The sequence below is a fragment of the Vitis vinifera genome, chromosome 6 (assembly GCF_030704535.1).
Source record: "Vitis vinifera cultivar Pinot Noir 40024 chromosome 6, ASM3070453v1".
Taxonomy (NCBI): Eukaryota; Viridiplantae; Streptophyta; class Magnoliopsida; order Vitales; family Vitaceae; genus Vitis; species Vitis vinifera.
This window is the reverse complement of record NC_081810.1, coordinates 24,382,337-24,398,856: the sequence shown is the minus strand read 5'-3', so window position 1 is coordinate 24,398,856 and position 16,520 is coordinate 24,382,337. Positions and strand designations below refer to the sequence as shown.

The window sequence follows — 16,520 nt, the reverse complement described above, 5'->3', positions numbered from 1 at the left end:
TTTCGAACTCCGGCTATCACCTAAGGAGGCAACAGAGAAATCGTTGTGAAATAAAAGACTAAGGCAAAATGAGAGGAAAAGGGAGATGACTAACCACTTCTGTCGTCTCGAAATCCGTGTAGTCTTGCATGGGCATACTACGGGAAATGATAGAGTCCGAAGTGTCGTACGAAAGTCGTGTCATAAATAATCGATTAGGATCATTGTCTATCTCGACTAGGATCCATTGAGTAGTCAAAAAAAGCATTCTCGTGTTTTGTACTAAAGTCTTTTTTTCGATAAAGGAAGGGATTCGCCTTAGAAGCTCAAATACTTCCTCCTCGCTGGGGACATAGTTTGACTTTGGACAGGGAAGAGAAAGAGCCAGATATTCAAATGATTCATCGCTAAAGTGGTTCGGGCTGACAAAGGGTCTCCTTGGCTCGTTATGAGTAATGTCATTAGTAGAAGGAATTTTCTCATCCGACTTAGGAGTAATACCCGCAGCAGTAGTCAAATGCACTGGCACCGGTGGAAGAACTGAAACAGGTTCTGGATAAGCTTTCTTTGAGGGAGTAGGAATGACAACAATAGATTCGGACAAGCGCTTTCGCTACCTCTCATGAAATTTGGCCCTCAAGTTTGAAGTTATATCTTCTTTTTCTTTTTCCTCCTCGCAAATAATAGGGGACACTACTTGGTTAACACCTACTTTTGGCTTGCTATTGGAAAGTGAAAAAGATGGAGACAACGAAGATGATGAAGTTGATGGAGAATATGGAGGTGTAAGAGGCAGAGTCTTTGCCCTCTAGATAGACCGAGCAACAGGTTCCTTCCTCTTTTTAGTGGGAGGCCAGACAGTGAATTGGAAAACGGACGACCAGCAATTGAAACTTGCCTCAGTGTCCATTCTTGACGTTTTTTCTCCCGTTCCTCTAAATGGGCTTGGTGTGCCTCAGAGTCTGCCAGACGGGCGATCTTATAGAAGGGCAAATCCTTAAGCACAAAGTGTTCATCAAGCACCAAGGACGAGAGAGCCAAACAAGGAAATATGGGGCTGATAAACGACTTTGGATTATCGATCAGCGCTAACAGGTTCTTGTTTGATATAAGAACCTTATAAGCCCGTTCAAATGCGTTTATTTTGAACAACTTGTTGAGTCGGGTGAAAAAAGCCTTGTCTACCCACTCTACAAGGTGTCCCCATCTCTTCTTGCCTATATCACACAAATAGAAGAATCAATAATAAATTCACAGCAAGGAAGAAATAGTTGCAAAGTACAAAGTGACGAAAGCATATCATACTTGGAATCTCTAATGAGTGTTGTGGAGAAAAGACTTTGTGTGGTCCCTCATATGAACCACTCTAAGGACCGAAGAGTAGGACATGCCCATTTGCCCCACTTTTGCCTGAATCTGGAAGATCGGTCACCAACTGGAGGGAAGGAATATGGGCAAACAAACTAAACCTTTCTTTCTAACTCATTTTGACAGTGTAAACAAACAAGACTTCCAACAAGGAAAGATATAACTGGAAGAACATGTCCAAAACACTACATCCTATCAACACTCGAACAACGTTCAGATGAAGAAAAGTTGAAGGGATTTGCATGAAGTGAAGGAACTGCATGAAAATAGAGGGGATGGGTAGACGGAGCTCAGCCACTAATTGTTACTTAGTAAAGTACATCGTGTTGTTGGGCAAGTCAACGGAGGATAGAGTCTTGCCGTCTATTAGTTGGATAGGGATACTGTCCGAAATATAGAAACGTGTTCACAATTCTCGTTCAGATAGGAGACTAATTAGACGCTCCGATCTGAGGCGTCCAACTCTAGTGGTTTGTCGTCCACTTTTCTGAGGCCTATTGCTTCCGCTGGTAGAAGCGACACCTCTTCTTGCCATCATGTTAAGTGGATCTAGGTCATGTAGAAACTTGTGTGGGACAATGCAGTTATTAGAATTGATCACCCGACCCATCCGCTGCTTAACAGTGCCTCAACAATACAATAAGAAACCTAGACGAACCAAAAGTCTAAATCTAAACCGATAATCTAAACAAAATTTTCAAAGCAAGTCTCTTAACTTATGAATAGAGGAATGGTCGCCCCCATCGTGCTAGTGCGACGGTAGCAAGATGAAGCACCTGAACCAACGGTTGAATGCACTGACAACGTAGGAGTAGAAAGGGAAACCTGAAAAGCCCTAAGTCCAAACTTTGGTTCAACCATCCTCTCCAAAGCAAAAATACCGAAAAAACCATAAGATCTGGATGCCAGGGCGTCCATTTCCTATCTAACCAATTACCACCGATGAGGTTCAAAAGAGAATAACAACCAGAACGAATGGTGAATGGTGGAAGGCTTATTGGAGTCAGGAGTAAGTGCTCTCTGGAGGGAGAGGAGTCCGCCAGGAGCAAAGCGAAGAGCGACAGATGGTAGGCACAACAACAACGAAGATGTAGAGCGAAAAGAAAATAACTCTAAAGCGGGAAAAAAACCAAAAAGTAACCCAAAAGGTGTGGAACCCTCTATTTATAGGGATTAAAAACCTAGGTATCCAAAAGACAAGCCACTTGGAAACGTTTCCCTAACAGGCGCGTCATTTGATGGTTAGCCTTGATGGATGAGATCCATCATTGCCACTCCAAGTGACACATGTTCCAAAGCACCCAAGCAACCTGAAGAGATAGACGGATTATGGGGGCATTGTGGGGGTGTTCCATTCCACGTGTCCCTCTCAAGCTCAAGACCCTTTGGCCGTCTAGGATAGACTTGAAACCAGTCTAGGATCATTTCTTCCAGACCAATGTGAGTTAAGTTTAGCACCAGAAGTGAGAGGGTTCCATTTTCCCACAAAGCCAAATGGAATCGACAGCCTGAGCTCGCTAGATTCTCAAATGAGAAAATCAGTCTAATCAAGTCCTTAGGATTTCTGGCATGCGTGATCAATCGTACTTGACGTTTGGGCGCCAACTTAGACACCTGACACCTAAGCGGCGGACAAGACCCCATTTACACCCAAAAGTCAATGTCAATTAATTGTTGCACACAATTCTAGACATTGGCATATTAAATGGACAGTTAGCTACACAATCCGAGATTTTGGCACATCAGTAGACGACACATGCCAACCGCCCTTATCTAGTATGATTGCCCAACCATCCTAAGGACAATCATCATTACTACAAATGCTAAAGTGCATAGTCAACACTACAATGGCGGTGTCATAAGCTCTATATAAACCCTTCAAAAAGCATGAACAAGGTATGTACACACATACGCTCATTCTCTCCCACAAAATAATTAGAGCTACCCTTGTCTAACTTAAGCTTCGGAGGGGTGTGCCTAGACCATTCGTCTGAACTTCTTTTTGTGTAGGAAAGAAGTTAATCTGACTCCAGTACAGTTGGACGAACTCTTCAAGAAGCACGAAGAAGGAAAGAAGTCCGTCTGACTTTAGCGAAGCTAGATGAACCTAACTCCAGTTGGCTTGACCTCAACAATGTTTATCAATCTGTTTTTTACTTTTTGTTTTGAGAATTTAATAGCAAAAATTATAAAAGTTTAGATGTAAGAAATTTTATTTCTAATTTTATGAGTGGGCCCACATTATAACTTGAAAGTATAACTAGTGCTCTAGTCAAAAGAGTACATCAAACATTCATTTCTTGGGAACTTGAAGGGTAAAAATATTAAAATAAAACTATAGTATAATTTTAATGTATCAAAATTATTTTTATAAATATAGGTGTTCTCCTCTCTTTTAATCAAATATTTCCATAAATTTTAACACAAACACAGATTTCATGGAATTCTGATTGCACAGGCCGATCGTTTTTCAAAGAAGGTGGAATAGGCAACTAAGGCCAATGATGAAAATATCGGTAATCACAGATATATCGGTACTTGGATTTTATAGATATATCGGAGATATATCGATGGATATTTTGACACAAAATATCGATAGACCAAAAATTCATCAAAACTTATGAAAATGTAAGAAAAAACTCTTAAAAATGAAATTAGAAGTATAATAGACATTTTAAAGTAGTTTTATTGAAGAAATTAATATATGTATGATATGATTTGCGATATTAAATTTAATTATATAGTGTCGGCTAATAAGAAATGTGAATTTTGTAAGTGTAGACTCATTATGAAGTTAAATTATTACAAATATACTAATTATGTGATTTAAATATATTATTATATTAAGTTAATTTACTTAACTCTATTAAAAATATATTAATTAATGGTAAAAATGTACTAATTTAAATTCAATGTTATACTAATTTAAAAATGTACTAAGTTAATTTATTCTCAATATACTATTATTACACTTGAATATCAAAGTAAAATAAAATTATTAATTTAAAACTAAATTATTGCAAATATACTAATTATGCTATTTAAATATTTTTATGATTTTTATTTAAAAATAATTTAATTTAAAACTAAATTATTACAAATATACTAATTTCAATTATTTTTTTCCATTTATGACCAATATTTTGCTTATATAATTGATACATTTGTAATCATCGATATATCGGTAATATTTATCGATATTTCTGTGAGGCGATATATTTTACCTATATATCATATCCACCTTCTCCGATATATAATATCTCAGTAATATATCTCCGATATATCTCGATACTGCTGACGGGCCTAAAGCCAGGAAAATTGTCCGGAAACCATTGGGTCTATCTAGTAGGCTCTCTTTCTCTCTTAAAAGTTAAAACCCTCGATCACTCTCTTGGCTCTGAATTCTTATTACTTTTTAGCCCCTTCCAATGGAAGATCCGCATAGGCCAGTTACAGGCTATCCTGCACCAGGATACCCCCAGCCGCACTCCACCGCCACTGCCTACCCCTACAATGCTCCGCCGCCCCCTTACTACAACCCCAATGCAGCCCACCCCTACCACGCGCCCCCTTACTCTTCCCCACGCGCCACCTTCCTCCGTCGTTTCCTGGCCGCCATGATCGCCTTCTTCATTATCGTGGGCACCATCATCTTCATCGTCTGGCTCGTCCTCCGCCCTCGCCTCCCGTACTTCAGCGTCGCCTCCGCCTCCCTCTCCTCCTTCAACGTCTCCGCCTCCCAGCTCTCTGGCGAATGGAACATCAGCTTTGACGTCCGAAACCCTAACAAGAAGATTAGCATCTCATACGACCGCATCGAATCCTCTATTGCCTACAAATCGGCCACGCTGTCCCAAACCACCATCGCGCCCTTCTATCAGGGCACCAAGAATGAGACTACCGTGACAGCAACTTTCGCAGCTATCGGAGCTTATGTAGATGTGTTAGCAATAAATGCGGAAAGGACGAGAGGGTCTGTGAGCTTCACAGTGAAGGTGTTCGCTAGGGTAAGCTTCAAGTCAGGGGTGTGGAAGGCGAGGTCACGATTTTTGAGTGCACAGTGCAATGACATTGCGTTGGGGTTGCCTTCAAATGCCAGTAGAGGATCTTTGGTGGGAGGTTCAAGGGAATGCAGGGTTGGTTTGTGAGTAAATTTAGTGTTTTTTTTTTTTTTTTTTCTGGTGTTAGATTTACTCTTTTATTTGTGTCTGATGGGGATGTGTGATATGATGGTGGTAGAGAAGATGCTTTCAATACAAAATTTGTCAACTTAGGTGTACATGGATTTAGGTTTGTGATGATTAACAGGTCCTGATTGATGCTAAAATTGTTGATTGCCCTGACATGGATGTGTAGATGTTGTCAAACCGGGCACTTCATTTCCGTATCCCTCTCCTTCTCGTGTCTACTGTCCATAAAATTACTCTTCTTTTATCTATTCTTAAAATTAAAACTACATCCGTTAAGTTGTTAGGCGCCTTCAGAAAAAGCGGTAAAATCTATGCTATTAGCCCTGTAGACTAATACCTTATTTAGAATCAATTTCATTAAGATTGTGTTTAGTTTATTGGAATCTAAACTTGAAAATGTGAGTCATTTTATTGGAAATAAATTCCTATAATGAAATGGATGTCATATTTAAACCATTGATGCTTCAGCCACATTTCAAATTAATTGTTTTCACATATCTGGTGTCATGTATTCTAGTGATATCCTTTTTCCATTTAACAAAACATGAGTCAAACAATAGTAAACCAAGTCTACTAAATATGAACAAAATGTAAGCAGCTTTACCTAATTCGAACACCTACTTCTAAGAGTCTTATACCAATTAACACCTACACTTTTCTTTCATTTCTGTGGCGTGCCACTTTATAATTTTTATTGGATCACCTCAAAATCATGTTGAGGCTTGTGGATTGATGCGCCATCACACCTTTCTACTAAAAGGACTTTTAAGTTGTAGTCTTGAAAGTTTTGAGAATTAGAAATTCTAGGTGGAGCAATGGTTATCATTGCAATATGTGCATCCACGCCATCAAAGTTCAAAGGCTAGGTTTAAAAAAAAGAAAAAAGAAAAAAGAAAAGAAAAGAAAAGAAAAACCTAGATGGTTTATTCAAATTGAGTTTAAGAAAGGTAAAATTTCCAAAAAGTACATTTTAAAGCATTAAAAATTGAAAATAAGGTCAAAATTGGTCAAGCATTAAAACTACCATATGAAGGCATTTAAATGCCCCCATTTTTTTTTTTGATAGATGGCATTTGAATGCCCCCATAGGCATCATTTGAATGTTCCATGGGACATTTATATGTTCTATAATGGATGTTCAAAGGGCCTTTCCTCTTTCTTTTTTTTTTTTTTTTTTTTCACTTTTTCTAGTGTTTTTTTGGTTCGAATTTTCATTTTATTTAATTTCGATAGCCATTAGATTGTCATAAGACCCCAAACACCTACTTACCTCAACCAACATAGTCTTTTGAACATCTCAAAGTTGAAACCAGTAGATGTTATTGTTCACTTTCCTTGATTTACAGCTTTTTCTATCTATACCATGCAAGTCCATTTTCATTCTCTCTCCTTAGTGCCCTCTTTTTTAATTTATCCTCATCCTCTATGTTCCCACAAAACCTACTAAGGATAGAATAATAAGATCATATTTTATATGGATATATGTGGTGTCAATGTTTTAAAAGGCGAATGAGACTTATGCCTTGAGGATTGCCTCGAGGCAAGGCTATGTAAATTAGCCTCGAGGCTATAACCTCATTATAGGGTAATCAATGCTTAAGCCTCACCCAATTGAGGCTTATAGCCTTGAGGCTACCACCTTATGGGGCTTAAGCCTCAAATATTTACAAGGTTTTAATGGGTCACAAGGTTTTAATGGGTTTAAGGTCTTTATGAGCTTTTTATACATATTTTATAAGATGTTTAAGTCTCAATATTCAATGGTTTTAATGAATTGTGCTTTTGTGAGGCTTTGCTGCAGATTTATAAGTTTTGTTTTGGGTTTAGGGCTACAGTTAGAGTGTACATATATGACCATTCAATGAACATGATAGGATTTGTTAATTGGTGTAGCTCCAAGGAAGGAAAGAGAGTTTGTTCTTTTGTTTTCTCTTTTCTTTTTTGCTTGTTCGCTGGTGCTTACTATATAAATTGTGTGCTCTAGTGCACCCTTTTCTTAGGTGCTATTAACATATATCCGGTGTTGCCTATCAAAAAGGAGGAAAAAAAAACAAAAAAGACTAGGGTTAAACCTTTTATAAAGTGAGGGCTTAGACCAATTAATTCTTTAAATGGAGAGGGAAGAAAGAAATTGAGAAGAAGAAATAAAGGAGTTGTTAGTCATTGTAATGGTTGAACTCATATACAATTAATTTCATGTTATTGATGAATGAAAAAAAAAAAAAAAAACAATGTGTAAATGTTAACATTGATGTGGAGAATAATAGAGCAATTGGATATCATTATGATTCCTTGGATGATCCTATTGGTGATAGTGATGGTAATGTAGAAGATTATTTGATGAAGCCATGAGAGAGAATTGGATTTTAGAAGAGAGAAAGAGGAACTAAATTAAGAACTATTGATAATGACAAACAATTAATTAGTTATTATGAATTGTATGGTTTTCTTATTATCAAATTTTCATGTGATTTTATTAATTAATTTATTGGTTTATTTATTTATTTATTATTATTAGTATTATTATTATTTTGTTTAAGTTGAGGCTAATGCCCTGCTTTGCCTTAAGGCTTAGGCCTCACCTCATTAGGGAAAAACACTTCAAAATCTTCTTTAGCCTTTTAAAACATTGATAGCCATGGGTACAAACATTCACTAACTCAAGCTAAACCATCTTGAAACTTGTAGCATGCACATGAATGTATAAACAATGTGGAAACCCTGTCTTACGCAGTTCATAACTGTGTTAAGAATATTTGAAGCTGACATCTTTCCCTTCTAGTAGATGTTAAATGAATGATGGGGAACATTGTTGAAAATATCCTTGAAGATTTTCAAAATAATGGGAAAGGCTGGTTCCAATGCCCAAGCCTTATTTTGGAGCACTAGTGATGATTTAAGTTTTTCTTTAAACTTACCATAACTAATTTAGGTTTAGTCTTTTATTAAGTTGTTATTTTAGGTAGTGGTTCACTTATCACATTTCTATTTCTGTTTCTTTTCTTGTTCTATTAAGAAAGTTTGTATTTTCTTTAGGTTCTAAATAAAATTCTTTTTTCATTACTAAAAGGAAAGATAAAAAATTAGAAAAGTTGTCATATTAAGGAAGAGAGTCATGAGAACATATGTACTTGGTCTTTCAAAGTGAAGAACCAGACTTTTAATAAAAGTTTTCAGCATCTATTATGCTTTCTTTGAGGGTATGTTTTCTTCTTCTTAAGTGCGATTGCTTAGGAAATCATTTTTTTTTATTGGAATTGCTTAGGAAATCATTGGTGTGATTGTTTAAGAATCTTAGAGGGTGTTTGTTTTTTTAGTTTTTTGTTGAAAGCAATTTGCTTTCAGACTTTAGGTTGTTTGTTTTTTTTACTTTTTCATGACTTATTATAAGTTTTTGGCTGAATAGAAAAAATCAAAGTATTTGGCTTTTCCTAAATGGAAAAGGTAACACGTTGGTTTTTCTGTACTTTTTAATGCTTAATAGAAATAAAATATTATAAAAACAAACAACCTAATACCTAACATTATTAAACACTATTTAGTTTTTAGTTCTGTTTAGAATTAAGTAAAAAAACCAAACACCACCTTAGTGTGGTTGCCTAGAATACTTGGATCTTTTTGCCTTTTTTTTTTCATCATATTTGACCTTCATCTCATTCTATAACTTAAAATTTTGATAATCATTCATCAAATTTGGTATAAAGCCTAAAATAACACTATAACAACTTGAAGCGGTTGGAGTTTCAGACTAAATGTTGTACCAATATTACTCACTCCTAAAAAGGATGTTAGTTAGTGGATGTATGTTAACAGTGTTCGGTAAACATTATTACAATCAAATACTAGTTTTCAAGACATCAACTTGTTGATATATTAGATGTTATGGTGGGTTCTATAATCTTTTCAAAATTTATTTGAAGAGTAGTCATCACCAAGTTAGGATGAAAGGCCTAGAGAAGAATGGTGAACGACTTTCAAGATAAAGGGTAGCCCCTATGAGTGGTAGGTTATGCTATTTGGTCTTTCTTATTGTACTTGCATTACCTTCGCTGACCTTTGACATCTTAGTCATGATCCTTATGAGAGGTATCATTTTACTCGCTAAAGTGGAGTTTTTCTAAGCTAAGGAGAGATGATGGAAAATGTTATTGGAATCATCCTTTGAAGACTCACAAGAGAAGTGGGAACGTTGATTCCAATGCTCAAGCCTTACTTTGGGGTACCAATTATGATTTAAGTTCCTCTAGGAACTTACCATGGTTAGTTTTGGTTAGGTTAAATCTTTTGTTAAGTTTCTATTCCAGGTAATAATTTACTTCTTGTCAAGTTTTTATTTCTTTTAGTTTTTAAATAATATTTATTTCCTATATCTATTCCTATTCCTGTGAAGACAGAATTAGGAAAGTTATTTTATCAAGGAAGAGAGTCATAACAGTATATATATTCCTATGTAGTCTTTCAAAGTGGAGAACTAGAATTTTAATGAAAGCTTTAGCATCAATTATGCTTCCTTTGAGGATGTGGTTGTCTTCTTTCTATGTAGTCTTTCAAAGTGGAGAACTTGAATTTTAATAAAAGGCTTTAGCATCTATTATGCTTCCTTTGAGGATGTGATTGTCTTCTTTCTATGTAGTCTTTCAAAGTGGAGAACTTAAATTTTAATGAAAGGCTTTCACATCTATTATGCTTCCTTTGAGGATGTCATTGTCTTCTTTCTACGTGTGATTGCCAAAGATTTTTCTCTTATTCTTAACCATCTTTAAACCTTTTATCTCATTTTACAATTCAAGAAACTTCTACAATGCTGAAAATCTGAAGATCCTGCATCAATGAATAAGCCTAAACTAAGTTGCACCTGTATTTCGATGCAAGACTTTAACAACACTGTTTTGAAGCTCTACCAACCTCTACCAAGTTTTAGGTATTCCTCAGTAGTATCTTAATTTTTTTTTTCTTTTGGTTCACTTCATCATGCTTGTGAGCAGTAGAACCTGGTGAAGGTTGAGCAGTTTGATCTCCATTCCTACAACTTAAGGTTTAAGGTTTAGGCGTTCTCTCATTACTTCATAGCAGTTAACTCTGTTGTCATGAACCATGGTACCACAAAGTTATGGATTACATTTACTGCTACCCCTTATGACATCCATGGTTGCTATCCTGATCATGGTCTAATCCTTCTGCATGCCCTTGCCTTCCAAAAGATGTCCCATATCCATGTTCTCCATCATCATTTGGGTTCACTGCTTCTAGCTGTGTTGGGTTGGCTATAAGATTTATGCTGCAACTCTACTACTGAAAACTTCTTTAAGAAACCTAATGCCCAAAGGGCATTGTGGAGCCTGGATGATGGTAATTTGGCAATCATACTAGCAACATCAGGAGAAATCTGACCGCTGAAGATGAGTGTCACTAATTTGTAATAACTGAATACTTGTACTCCATATAGGTTGCAAATGCAATTCGATATCTTGGCGAGAGCTGTAGTGCAATGGGTGTCTCTTTTAGAACTGTTAGTCTCCAAGAATTATTAAGTTTCAGGAGTGTCTCATGTTGATAATAAACAACTGAAGGATGATCTTTTTTGCTTTATTTTAATTTATTTTATTTTATTTTTTATGGGAACAACTGTACATTAATAAAAGCTGAAATCTGGAATATTTAAGATTTAAGAATATCATACAGAGGTATTGAAATCTTCAGCTAAGCATATGTTATGTAATACAATGGTCCACAACCAACCGAACCAATTATAAATGGTAGGTGTAAGGAATATATTTTGGGGGAATGATAGTCAATTAGAACATACTAAACTCTCCTTTTTCTTTTCTTTTCTTTTCTTTTCTTTCTTTTAAGCTTCTAGTTTGAGTTTAATTAGAAGCTGTTTATTGGGTTTCAAACCATCCACTACATGTTAGTAAATCTTTTATTCATGCTTTTGGGTTTCAAACTAAAAACTTTCCCTCTTTTTGGTGTTTCTTAAAACATTCTTTTGTTGTCTATAAAAAAAAAAGAAGTAAATCTTTTATTTGAGACAATTTGCATGATGAAATTCTATCAATTTCTGTTCTTAGTGAGATTCCTAGAAGACCATTAAGACTTTTAGGTATAATTTTTTGCATTTCTACACAACTAGCTATTTTTTATTATTTATTTATTTATTGAAATCCTTAATAAATCTAATCCTATTTCTATCTTTATTCAATTGCCAAACTCCTAAAGCTTCTAATTGCTGTGAGCATTTACTTTTGCATGCAACCAGCCACCATCTTTTGGTTTTAATTTTTATTTATCCAATCCTACTTATATGTACTTTTAAGCCATATCTAAACACCTGGAATTGTATTTTGGGTCAAAGTTAGAAATTTCTGCCCTTCTTTGATGGAATTCTACCAACCACTTATCTTGAAAGGTTTGCTTTAAACTCTAGTAAATAATTTTCTCTTCTAGAAGCCTAAAATTGTAACTTCTCCTTGACCTTAACCTACCAAAGGCAACATTAGCATGAGATTTAAGTGCTTTCATCTGTTAAAATGCCTATACATAGGGTGGCCCTATTTAGTTGTATTTTAATTTTAAGCTACTAGTGACTGTTTACTTACTGTGATTCTAGTTTTCAATTGATGTGTTAGTATTGTGAGATTTAAGTGTTGCATGGCCTTATTTAGTTATGGTGAGGTTTAGTTACTGGTGAGTCTCACCCTCTGTGATTCAATTTCCACTAATTGTAGTTTTCAGCAGATATAGATTGACATGTACCCTAACAAAAGCTTAGTCAAACAATCAGCTAACTAATGCATCCCTCTTCTGTTCTCCATTCTCTATGATTGAAAATGGCTATGCTAAAGAGAAAAACTGCACCGGACATAAGCAGAATGATTTGGTTCAACTTGAAGGCCTGCAAAGGACAATAGGACGACTAAAAAGAACTTGGATCCAGTTTCAGTGAGAACTGGAAATGGGTGTTCCCAGTTTCAGTGAGAAACCTCCTCCTTGATTGGAAATCTAAGGGGCTGGTTAAGAAGAGAACTGTCTGGTGTTTGGCTCTGGTTTGCTTATTTTTGTGCTTCTGGAAAGACTGTAACCAAAGGATTTTCAATGAAGAAGAGTTCTTAGATCATAGATTGACGGCGTTCTTCATTAAATAACTATTGGAGTGGTCCCATGCATCATTGAAAATGGAGAACCCCTCTATTTTGGATTTCTTAGATGTTCTTCCTTGTGGATAGCTTGGCTTGTTTTGTAGGCTGTTCTTGTACATGTCTTTTGGTGCTTGTAATGTGATGTTTTGTGTATACTGCTTGTATGCATAGGGTGCATCCCCTCTCTTTTGTGCTTTTTAATTCATGCTCTTGTTGTCTATCAAAAAATAATAAAAAATAAAAAAGGAAGAAGAACTTGAGCTGACACAGTGAACGAAGACATGATAGTATTGAATTTGTTGAAGACATATTTAGGATTTAAGGCTTCACTAGGTCCTTGCCTGCTTCTGATATTTTTTACTTCTACCAAAGTTGGTTTGGGATGCCAGAATGTAGTGAAAGCTTATGATGTCTGATTTGAGGTTGTATGGAACTTGTCCAATTATTTTGATTATACAAGGATGGTGTTACCTTGGCGGTTGTGTTACTGAAAATGCTGTCCTACTATATTAGACAAGGTGAATTTGTCAGCCTTTGTGCCATGGAATGGCATTGGGGTGAGCTTACTTCAGAGCTACTTAGGGGCAGGTTTTAGGCATTAGGAAGACATTCTAAAGTTCACATGGGTGCTGGAAGGCCTATGAACAATGCCCTCAAGGCAGATTATATGGGCATTGTGGTTGAGTTTCCAAATGGAGGTTGGGATGTGCATTTACCATGTCTGTAGGGTACAAAATCAACAGAGTTATGGTCCCTCTTTCTGCAGTTGGTCATTGGGGCAGATTGGCTTTTAGAGGGCATCTAACCCTGCATTTGCCTAGAGGTGCCAGCTTGGATTCAGTTGATTATATTGGATTGCATAGTTCAATTAGAGACAGTCAAGAACACTGTGCTATGTTGCTTTTACTATAATCTCCTTATGAGACTGGCATGGTGGCTTGCTAAATGATGTTGATCTTAAAATTGTCTGAGTGGTCAGCAGAGTTTGGGGTGGGGTTGGGTTGGGTTTCATTCTGTTAATTTTATTACTTTCTATTATGGGTGTAATTTCTGTACTTCTAACTGTACCATGTTCTCTAGATCATCTAAAATGGTCCTAACAAAAAAAAAGAGACTCTTTACGTAGCTTACATGATTTAAAAGCATTCACCAAAAAATAAGACATTCATATTTTTTACATACTTATATTAGGCCATCACTGAAGGAAAAATCCCACCTTGCATTGCCCTGTCCCTGTGTAAAGTACTCTAGGGCATTGCTGAAGGAAAAATCCCCCCTAGGCAATTAGGGGCTTCCCTTGACAACACTGCACTCTGGTGAGACTCAATAACATGAGGACCTTTTATTGGTTAGTCTTCTTTTAAGCGTGATGCTATGAAGTAGTTGTAGGATGACCTATTGAGAAGAATTTGATATCAGGAATGACAGAGGAGTTGAGCTTGGCCTATACCTTTTAGCTTTGGTTTGATATGGGTTAAGATTCTCAAGTAAGAGTAGTGGCATTGCAAAGTTACTTGATTGGTGAAAGAGATCATTTTTAAGGGACAAAGATTCCTTGCACCAGGTTAACCTGGAATGGTGCTTGTTTCCATTGACTTGAATTTGGATTTACATGTGCTTGTTATAACTTGTGAGATCTAGGTGTTCCTTTTTGGTGGGTAATGGGCGCAGGGTGCTTTTTTGGAAGGATAGGGGGTGTGGGGATAGTCTGTTGTGTGTGTTATTTCCTTCTTTATTTGCTTTAGCATTGTTTAAGGATGCGTGGGTGGAGGATGTTTGGAATTTTTCAGTTGAGAGAGAGTTGGAATCCTTGTTTCTCTACATCTTTTAATGATTGGGAAATGGTGCGTGAAGAGATTTCTAGCATGTTTGCAGGGCTAAATAGTGTGTAGGGATATCAAAGATACATTGCTTTGGTCAATGACAAAAATTGACATGTTTACAATTAAGTTCCTTTACAATGTTTTGGAACCAAACATTGGCAGGTCATTTCCAATGAGCAGCATTTGGCTTTCTTGGGTCTAACATAGAGTTAGCTTTTTCGCATGGGAGGTAGTGTGGGGAAAGGTTCTAACTTTGGATCAAGTTCAAAGATGAGGATGGTCTTTAGTAAATAGGTGTTACTTGTGCCTTGACCATGAAGAATCTATAGATCATTTGCTTCTCCATTGTGAAAAGACAAGGATTTCATGGGAGCTGCTTTTTGTGCTTTTTAGTGTCTTGGGTGCTATCTTTGTCGAGTAGAGATACTCTGTTGGGATGACATGGTTCTTTTATGAGTAAAAATTGTAAAAAGGTTTGGCAAGCAAGCCCTTTGTGTTTGTTTTGGACGGTTTGGAAGGTAAGGGACAACATTATGTTCGACAATGAGGCTTTTTCTGTTCAAAAGGCTGAAATGGATTTTGTTTGCTTTTAGTGGTCAAATTCTAAGTTGTTTATAGATGATTATTCACCGACTTTGGTAAGTTTTTTTGAATGGTTGGAGTCTTGTTGAGGTTATTCCTTTATTTTCTGTTGTTTGAGCCTTGGTGGTGAAGAAAGGTTTTTTTCTTGTTTACCTTGGGTTGCTCTTTTAGTGACTCTTTTTATTTTAATTTATCAAATATATATATATATATATATCTGCACCAGTCAAAAGGACATGCTTGAGAGGTAATAATCCAAGACAGCATCGAGGGAAAACATATTCAGTATGAAGCGTCTTTTAGGCTCTTTGGCCCCCTCCCAGATATTATGTCCCGGTTTACAATTGAATACCTTGTTCAGTATCCATATCTTGTGCTTCTCGTTCCACCCTGGTTCTTGGACATATTTGTCATTGTTACGTCTTTTCTATTAACGGAATATTACTTGTAGTCCCTTTAATATATGATGATAATTCTCTGTTTTTGTTGATCATCTCACATTTGTCATCTTCAATCATCCAGGGCTTAGTATTGTTGATCAACACTGAAATGGGGAAGAATGTTATATTGGAACCTAAGATGCAGCCAGGAGCGTTTCACTATTGATGACAGATACGAATGGTTCATTATGCAACCTACCAAAACTACTCACATAACTGGAGCCTGTGTTTTCTCTTCTTCCCCTCTAGTGAAATCTATTGTCGATGGACGAGAGTTTATATAATGAAGATAAGTGTAGAATCTAATGATATGGTGTGAACCTAGGAGCATAAGACAAGATTGAGTGTAAGAGAGCAAACAAGTGTAGAAGGGGGAATCCATTGTACTTAAGAGGTCCAATGGTTTGGACTACTTTAGAATCATGTGTTTGATATGGCACACATAATTTGAGCACCAAGTGTGGTGAAGCATTTGTAAACATCTTCTATGAAACATATATTTTATTGACAAGCAAAATATTTTGAATGTATTTAAAAATGAAGGTGGCAATGTGGCATTCTTTTGTAAATAATAGAAACGTGCCTTAGAAAGATAACGAATTTTAAACTATTTAAGAAAAATATGATTATTTAAAAAATTTATTACATCAAATTTAAAAAATTTTAATAACAATTCCTTAGAACAATAGTGAAGTCCCTATGTTTTTTTGTATAAAAGTTCATGAATTTTATATAGAAGTTAGTATTATTTTCTGTCTTTGAAAATGAAAAACAGGAAGTGTATCAAAATGCTACCTAAATTATCAATGAGTGACAGTAGAAAACTTCCATATATAGAATAAGATGAATCCTTTTTTTCTCAGTATGTGGAGTGGAGGAAGGTTAGGTATTATTTAATATATCTGTAACTTTCTTATAGTAAATTTCACTGTTGGAATGGCTGTTGCTTCTTCTGCTGCATCATTAACCAATTTGTGAAAGTAATGCTTTAGATATTGG

General features: G+C 36.1%; 1 protein-coding gene across 2 annotated transcripts; it reads left to right on the top strand.

Moving 5' to 3' along the window:
• Window positions 1–4,600: 4,600 nt before the first annotated feature.
• LOC100258714 (NDR1/HIN1-like protein 10) lies at window positions 4,601–16,059 on the top strand. Of its 2 annotated transcripts, none has more exons than XM_002272128.4 (2): window positions 4,601–5,491; window positions 15,604–16,059. In XM_002272128.4, exons 1-2 carry the CDS (start codon window positions 4,776–4,778, stop codon window positions 15,608–15,610), a joined length of 723 nt encoding a protein of 240 aa, XP_002272164.2. In that variant the 5' UTR covers window positions 4,601–4,775; the 3' UTR covers window positions 15,611–16,059. The 2 variants fall into 2 exon arrangements, with proteins under 2 accessions (XP_002272164.2, XP_010651846.1); XM_010653544.3 differs by having other exon boundaries at window positions 4,656–5,483.
• Window positions 16,060–16,520: the final 461 nt, after the last annotated feature.